We start from the raw sequence: 8,626 nt of genomic DNA, 5'->3' as shown, positions 1-8,626 counted from the left end.
TATTCGAAACCACAGAGGCGTATAATCTGATGGAAACGGTATCCTTTGAGTCCGTAGGCAGTGCTCAGCACCCTGGTAACATGACATTTGTTACTTCATTCGCCTCAAAACAGCAGTGTGCAGTTGGGTTTATAAATTACAAGACAACAGACAAAAGGAATACATGAGACAAAATTAAAGGCATTACTCCCAGCTGCCATAAACTATGTTTTACCAGCATGCATTTACCAGTGCTTGTTAAAATAGTACGAACAATAAACCCACCTAGCAGGCTAACTAGGCATTAATGAAAAAACGGAATACTGGTTTGCGTTCTCCAAAACACAGACAGAAAAATGTTCCCACCAGTTCCGATAATGCCTTTCCAGGGGGGAAAGAATCATCATCTTCTATATTGAAAAAGAGAGCGATCGCTTACAGTCGGGAAGCAAAGAAATTAATAAAACTAATTGCGCACTCCGCTCATGGAGGAATCGACGGCACTAAATCAGCCCAGGAGAGCCGGGCTCTTCGACTGGTTCCCTTTACAACTTCCCTGCTATTGTTTGTGGCCCCCAGAGGGACTTCCCGCGCTCCCGAAAAGGGGCTGCGGGCGGCTGCTGTTCCCGTGAGAGCTCCGCGCCGCCCCGAACCTCGGGGGTTCGGCGGGGGATTCCCACAGCCCCGCACTGAGCCCCCGCATGGCTTCTCCGCGCCGTCCCGGGCAAACTCCTGCTCCCGGTTACTCCCCCCGACCAAACTGGCGGGTTGGGCTCCCTCGTGGCACCGGTCCCTTAAAGGGGCCGCGTGTGAGCGAGTTAGTGTTGGAGCGTGTTGCACACCCGCTGCCGAGCGCCGCGGAGAGCCTCGGCGTCCGATCTCCGCCTGCACACCAGCCTCGGCGCGGAGCGCAGCGCTTGGCATGTAGGGGAGAGGAAAGGGAAAGAGGTGCGGAAAGGAGGGAACGGAAAGGGGTGGAAGGGAAGGGGAGGGGAGGGGGGAGACGACAGAAAAAAAAAAGGAAAAGAAAAAAAAGAGCTGCCTCTTTAAATGCTGGGGGCTGCGCGCTCGCCGGGGCGTCCGCAGCCGGATCCAGCCTCCCTCGGCCGTGCCTCTCCGGTGCTTATGCACAGCCCCGGTGCCGGCGGCGCGGCGCACGGGCGCTGCTGCTGCGCGGGGAGCGCGGAACCGCGCCGGGCCGGAGCCATGATCGCGATCCAGGCGCACCGTGCACCCAGCCCCAACCTCCGCACCGCCGCCCGCTCGCCCTAGGGTTGTACCCGGCGCCGCGCAGCCGTCCCCGCCGGGTAAGTTTGCAGCCGCCCGGTGCCGGGGAGGGCGTGGGGGGAGGCAGCAGCCCGGCTCGGTTCAGTGCAGCCCTCCCCAACTCGCCCCTCCAGCTCTCCCGCGGCGCTCGCAGCCCCCCTCTAACAGGTGGCTCGGTGCCTGCCCGCTCTCCTGCGGCTCCTGAGCCTTCCTCCTCTTCCTACTCCTCGCTGCCGCCGCGCCTTCCTCCGCGCAGGTAGGGCGGTCCGCACCTCCTGCCTCCCCGAGGGGCTCCCGCAGGGGTTGCGGTGCAGCGGGGAGACCCGGGTGTGTGCGTGTGTGGAGGGGGAGCCGTGCTTTGCCACCTAGCGCCTGCCTTCATGGTCCCGCTGTGTGTCTGTCGTTGCAGCGGGCATGGGGAACCAGGTGGAGAAGCTTACCCATCTGAACTACAAGGAAGTTCCCACGGCCGACCCGACAGGTATGGACAGAGATGAAGGGCCCAGGATCGGGGTCTCCTACATCTTTTCGAATGATGATGATGAGCTGGAGCAGCAGCAGGATTCAGTGCACGACCTGGGGGGTGAGCACCCAGCCCTGCAGCCCTATGATCCCCAGCTGCATGAAGTGGAGTGCTCAGTCTATTACCGGGATGAGTGTATTTACCAGAAGAGCTTTGCAGAGGAGGACACGCTGCCAGAGGAGGGTGATGAAGGAGGTGGGGGGCATCTGAGCACCTACACCCCAGAGAACCTGCTGAATAGGTGCAAACCAGGTGACCTTGTGGAGTTTGTGTGCCAGGCCCAGTACCCGCACTGGGTGGTTTATGTTGGAGACTTTCAAGTTGTGCATCTGCACAGGCTGGAGGTGGTGAACAGCTTCCTCACCGATGCCAGCCAGGGCAGACGGGGCCGCATTGCCAACCAGTTGTACCGCTACAAACCCCTCAGCCCTGCCGTAGTGGTGCGCAATGCCCTGGAGCAGGTGGGTTGCAAGGACCGGGACTTGAGTTGGAGAAACTCTGAGTGCTTTGCTGCCTGGTGCCGGTATGGCAAGCGGGAGTTTAAAATCGGTGGGGAGCTGCGCATAGGCAAGCAGCCCTACCGACTGCAAATCCGGCTGGGTGACAAGCGCAGCCACACGCTGGAGTTCCAGAGCCTGGAGGATCTGATTATGGAGAAGAGAAGAAATGATCAGATTGGTAGAGCTGCTGTGATCCAGGAGCTCTCCAGCCACCTGCAGGCTGCAGAGGAGGAGGAAGAGGAAGATGAGGACCATCATCATCCAGGTGCTCAGACTGCTGTGGAGTAGCAGCCCCACACCACCATGCTGCTTAGCCTGGGTGATGGGGATTAAAACTGAAGGCTGCGAAATTGAGCTGTTATAAGCCCTTTGGGCCGCTTTGGTGCAGCTTCATTCCAATCACATGTGAAAGGAAGGGGGAAAGCTGATTACGTGTCTGTGCTTTAGTGCTTAACTCCTTCAGTGCTTGACGATAAAACCCCTGACTTATTTGTAGAGGATAAAACTCAGGGCAATTCTACACCTCTGTACTCCCAGTTCTTTCCCTTCCTCTGCCCTTTTTGTGCATAGCCCTTCCCTCAGCCATCTGCCAGTAGGCCTGACTCTGAAAGATGTTAAATGCCTTTGACATCTACTTAGCAGCAGAAGTTAAGAGTATTTAATACTATTAAGAAGGAGCCAACTACTTTCAGGACATGTCCATGTAGCTCTGAGTTGGTAGGTGAGAAGCATGAGGGTATTGTTTTCCTTTCTCTGCCCCTGCTTCTGTTCAGTTGTGGCTCCCGTTGGTATTGCAACAAGCTGCTTGCTTGCCTTGTGCAAGGTTACATGGATAGGTACCCAGCCCCCCAGAAGGTGTAGGGGAGAAATATTCACCAATGTTAATGAATTGGGTTTGACATGCCTGGTGCCTTGTTAACTGATAGGAGCTTGCAGGTGGGCTGGGGGACCTCCTCCATTGCTATTAATGTGTGGGTTTGAGGACAGAATATGTATTTCTTGCTGACTGGTCCCAGGGGATGCTTATTAAGGAGGAGTCTACATGCTGGTCTGTGCTGGGACTCTTTCAGGCAGATACTGAGCTGTGCCAGTGCTCGTATAGGCTGCCTGGCTTTCCTAAAGCAAATGAGAGAGCTCCTGGCTATGTCTCTGGTACGTATCAAGGCAGCAGAAGCCGGTTGTTCACGTGCAAGAGTGTCTTGAGTAAGCTGCTCCTTGAGAGTGTGGCCTCTTGGCTGTGGGCATGTTGCAGATTCTGCAGCGCAGTAAACCCAGCTGAGATGGGAAGTGATGGGAGGGAGCACAGGCTGGAAGGCACCACAGGCAGGGGGTTTGGGTGTTCCTTTTTTCCTTCCTTACCACAAAGCAATTTCCTTTTTGTTAGGGCTTTCATGTTTCCTTTTTTTTTGCTATTATTTATGATACGCAGCTGAGCTATAGCATTAGAGCAAAGGAGAGAACATGCCTCTAAAGTTGTTTCGCAAGTCCTCATTAAACAGGACTGGGAGAGAGAATGCGGTGCTGTCTGCCTTGAATATTCCCTGAACTTGTTTTCAACTGTTGAACTGGTCTCCTGCACAGGCAGCACTGTCAGATCTTTGTCCTGGAATCCGAAGTGTGTGAGCAAACACAGATTTGGAGGCAGTCGGTAGTGCAAAATTCTTTCCTCTTAAAGCACAATAGCGATGAGGTGAACTTGAAGATAAGCTTCAGTTCTTTTGAATAATGGCAACAAACAGCGTGATGTAAACTTGAAGCATAGTTAATACAGCCTTCCCTGCAGTTGTTTACAGTTACACCACAAATAGCAAAGTACTCTGCGTCCTTTCCACTCCTAAGATGGGAGCAAAGTTTGTTGCTTAAGAATAGGTAGATACCAGCATTTGATTAGTTAAGACTATATGAAGCAATTTTGCCAACATGATCCAAATAGATTGTGGTGTTGTATTTTCTGCCTAAAATACACAAGCCAGGAAAATGCTGTGAAAGACTACTTCATCCTCGCTTCAGGAGGGAAAATAAGTTTTAGGGTTATGCAAATACACCATATACTATTTCCTTGGTGACTCCTGTGCCCTCACTTTTGGGCTGTGAAATACACAAATGCAAAGAAGAGTTTAGCACCAAACTCCCTTAGAATGCTATAGCTCAGGTGTCTGCAATGTTTTTTTTTCCTTCAATATGCAACTGAGTTATACTCAAGTTACTGTGGTTGTCAGGCAGATGTACAACCTTGCTTTGATAGCATAGCTGCCCATATCTATATGTAATAGGGTTAATACGTGAATGCACACAGGTTTTATGGAACTACTGGTAACTACTAAAAGTTGAAATGATCACTGAAATAGTCTGAAAAAGAGTGAAGGAGAGTCTCTGTTGTACTGACTGTTAAGAGACAACAGATTATCTAGACCATGAGTAAATGTCTGGCTTTGGTTTCTTTCATACTGAAACGTTGTACATAACAAAGTTTATTTCACTGTGTAATATAGGTATGTAAAATAATATTTTCTTACAGATATTTTTGAAAGTTAAAAAAAAAATCCCTTCATAACCTTGCATTTGAAAGTAAATTGTTATGCACATTATTTTCCAGTCCTCTGAATGGGTTTATTTTTCATTAGTGATCTAAAGTATATTCTAGGTCATAAAGTATAGAAACTGCTATAAATGTCAAATATTATGTATCTACAGGGTACTAAACAGTAAACTAGTTGTGAAAATATTTTTCCCTTGTGTCTGAAACATCAGAACTATGACACATAGCTATTTCTCTTCTGAGATACCCTGCATAGTCTGGCTTGGTCTTCTGTTCTTTTCCCCCCCCCCCTAGTTTTGCTTAATAAAGAAAAGGACCAAATCTGCTTGGGAATGGAGAGCAAAGCTTCTTTAACCAGCTGAAATCGTGTCTGGTGCTGATCTTAGTGCTTCTCTGTACCAGTCATGCCTTTGGGGATAAATTCCCACACAGGCATAAGGCCTCAGCAAAGAATCCCAGAGCTTGCATTGCTTTCTGAGGATGGAGAATGAAGGGGGGAGCTTGCCTCACAGCATAGTGGAGTCTGGCATATGTTCTGCTGTGTTATAAAACCTGTATGCTCCTCTGACACCTGGGATACAGGTGTTCAGTATTTAAAGCATAGATATTTGGAATCTTTGAATTTCTCTGCAAGCTGTGTTTGGGAATTTATTCTGTCTCCTGGCATTCCATTCTGTGTAGAAGTAAAAGGAGGAGGGGGAAGCCTGGAATTTTTTATTTAATCTGGAAGAGGGCTACCTCCATACAGGGATTTCTTCCACCAGATAAAGATGCAACTGTTTAATCTTTAACAGGCGGGTCCTTTTTCCCTGCCCCAGGCACTGTTATTTAATAGGTGCTACTAAACACCGCTGCAAACATTTCTAAGCAGTCTACTTTTTAAGCCATGGACCTGTAATGAGCTGGATGTGAGAACACGAATTGCTTTAGAAGCACATCACAACTCCTTAATTTCTTGTCTTTGCTGTACTTTACTCAGTTGCTGTCTGCAGACAAGGCTGGGAAATCTAGAGCTTGATTTTAAAGAAGCAGATCTCCCAGGAAAACAGACTTTTTTATGTATGTGTCTACTTCAAGAGGGTTTTGTAGATCACAAAAGAGAGAAGATAAAAGTGTTCTTCTCTGCAGCTTCTTTAACATATAGAAATTCAGGTGTGATCCTTCTACAGAACTTCTGGTTCAGCAGAGGTCATAAGCCTATACTGAACTTTGAAGTTGTGAATAGACCCTACCTTGAGCCACTTGACAATAGTAAGACTATTCATGTGCTTGAAGTTAAGTGTGTATTTACTTTTCTTTGTGAATAAGGGCCTGGAATTTCAATCTGAGGTCTCTGGTGGGAGTGTGGAGGATCTGAGGTTGCATAATGACCAGGGGAGAACAAGCAGTGCTGTGAAAGCTGTTTATCAAAGGGCCTCTTGTCCAAACAAGGCTCGTGGAATCCAGCCCAAACTTTGGCCTCAGTTTCCCACTGGAAATCCAGGAGTTGCACTGATTCAGTGAGGTTTGTACTACACAGCAGTTGTAAACTAAGCTGGTGATTGTGCTGCAGACTGTTCTCTGATATCTTTGTCTTGTCATGCTTGAAATTTCCCTTGCGTTTTTAACATTTAAAGTTAATATAATTTGTTTTAAAAGCCCTTGGATTGTGCAAACTCTTAATTTTCTATATGAATTTACTCATTTGGGCATACCTACTGCTACTGATAGGATGACTGCTGTGACTATCATTATGCACATGTTAAGGCTGGCAAGACTGAGCCCCAGATGTGTAAATGTAGCTCCAGCTAGGAAATGTAGATGAGCAGTCTTATTTCCCCAGAGTATTGGTGTGTTTGATGCAAATAATGTCTTAGAAAAGTCTTTATAGTAAAACCTACAATTATCCCTTGATTGAGTAATTTTAAAAACACAATTCAAACATTCACCTTCCATGGCAGTGAACAAGGCCATAAACTGAAGACAATTTCAAGTTATCCCTGATTCTGTGTGACTGCAAAGTATTTGATTACAGCAATGCTCTAGAGCTCGCCTGACCAGCATAGTAGACGGTTGTAGGGTAGGCAGGGAAAACACCCAAAAAGCTAATTCAAAACCTATATTTTCTTACTTGGAAAAATATATTCTTCAGACTGAAGGACCCTAGAGTATGGAATTGTTTTGTATAAATGAAACCCTAGGCAAACTTCTTAAGTTTTGTTCATTTAAATTCAGAATTCCACTCTCAGTAGTAACGTAGGTAATACTGTGTGATGAATATATTTCTGATTTTGAATGTAACGGTGGTTTTCTTTTTCTCTTCTCCTTTGGTTAAGTTTTACCAAAGGTCTGTCCTTGGGTATGTGAAATGTGTTGTCGAGTGCTTTCCCACCTGTGTTTTTCTGACAAGTAACAGCACCAACCATCATTCTAACAGCCATGTAGGAACAAATACTGGTTTTTTGAAAGCAAAACTTTGATTTTGTATAACTGATCAGAGACTAGTAACTAAGTAGAGGTAAGAAATACACTGTTTCCAACAGCAGTTTCTATTTGTAAGAAATCTACTGTTAATTCAGTATGTGTTGACTACTCTTATAAATCAATGTGCAGTGATAAGGCTGGGTGTATTGTATAATGGGCTTAGACTTTCAGATTAGACTTTTTGTTTTAAAACTGGATAGGAAGAAATCGGGGGGGCTTCAAACACCAGTGGTTTAGAGGGTTCTTTCGCGTTAATACGGAATTAGAAGCTTTCTTTAAATGCACACTTGGAATTCCTGACATTGTAACACTTCATGGAATCATCCACAATAACAAGTGTAATCGCAGAATATGATTTTTTTTTTCCCCACCATGAGCATTTTCTGTACTCTGTCTTTTGTCAGTAAATGTTGAATTGTTAGTGCAAATATCTTCTTTTCCTGAGAAAGAAGTACAGATCATTGATTGTACCATTTCCTTCAAAATGAAGGGCATCGCATAGTAACTAAAAAGAAATAAAAGATTTATAGTATCTTTTAGAAACTTCCTTGCTTTTCTTTGCTTTTGGAATGGGGTGGGGTTTTTTCCAGCTTTCTGGAAAACTCATGATTTCTCATGATGGATGCATCAGACACAAAACAGTTGATGTTTTCACTGACTTCACGTGTTGGATCAAACTCTAAGTCTTGCTCCAAAGAAAGAGGAAGAATAAACTGTACAAGGCCAGATCGTCATCTGCTTAATAGGCAATAGCTGTATTAAATCCGATGAGGATCTGGCCCATAATTTAATTTTGAATGTGGAAAATGAATTCAGCAGAAGATCATATAGTATTAGCTGGCACCCAGGCTTGTCTTGTCTGCCAGCAACTGCTAAAGGAACAGATGTAGTGTCTGCGAGAGGGAGAAACGGGCGAACATCAGAACTCATGGGGAGTTTTTGGAAAATCTGTACAACTGTTCAGTTTGTGTGATGTTTTGTCTCGGGGAAGCTCCAGGGATGGAGTGGGATCTGTGTTCTACCCGCACCAGGCACAGGGATGTTTCTTACTGAAGGTGATGAGGGTCATTCATTGTGGTAAGATGTTATATGCATAGGGTAATGGTTCTTAATTCATCACAGCCTTCCACTGTGTGCACATCCATGATGACAAAAGCAGCCATACAATGAACTGTACTTCTTCCTGAGATCCTGACCAGGAGGAGTTGTTCGAATCTTGCACAAAAGCATTGAGTCAGTTGAAGCAAGGATACTTTAAGTGACTCCATCCCAAGGAAATTCAGCTGTAGCAAGATGAGACTTCTGCTGAAAGTAATAGTGGAGATCTTGGATCTTCTGTGGGTCACAACTGTCCTT

General features: G+C 46.4%; 1 protein-coding gene across 1 annotated transcript; it reads left to right on the top strand.

Annotated features, from left to right (window-relative positions):
- Nucleotides 1–1,659: 1,659 nt before the first annotated feature.
- LRATD2 (LRAT domain containing 2) lies at nucleotides 1,660–2,556 on the top strand (the record flags this gene model as incomplete). Its single annotated transcript, XM_080611829.1, has 1 exon — nucleotides 1,660–2,556. The coding sequence occupies one exon, from the start codon at nucleotides 1,660–1,662 to the stop codon at nucleotides 2,554–2,556; it is 897 nt and encodes a 298-aa protein (XP_080467955.1).
- Between the last annotated feature and the right edge of the window lie 6,070 nt (nucleotides 2,557–8,626).

The sequence above is a fragment of the Psittacula echo genome (genome assembly GCF_963264785.1).
Source record: "Psittacula echo genome assembly, chromosome: 2".
In the NCBI taxonomy this organism is placed as follows: domain Eukaryota; kingdom Metazoa; phylum Chordata; class Aves; order Psittaciformes; family Psittacidae; genus Psittacula; species Psittacula echo.
Note: the sequence above shows the minus strand (reverse complement) of the source record. Positions and strands in the feature narration are given on the sequence as shown.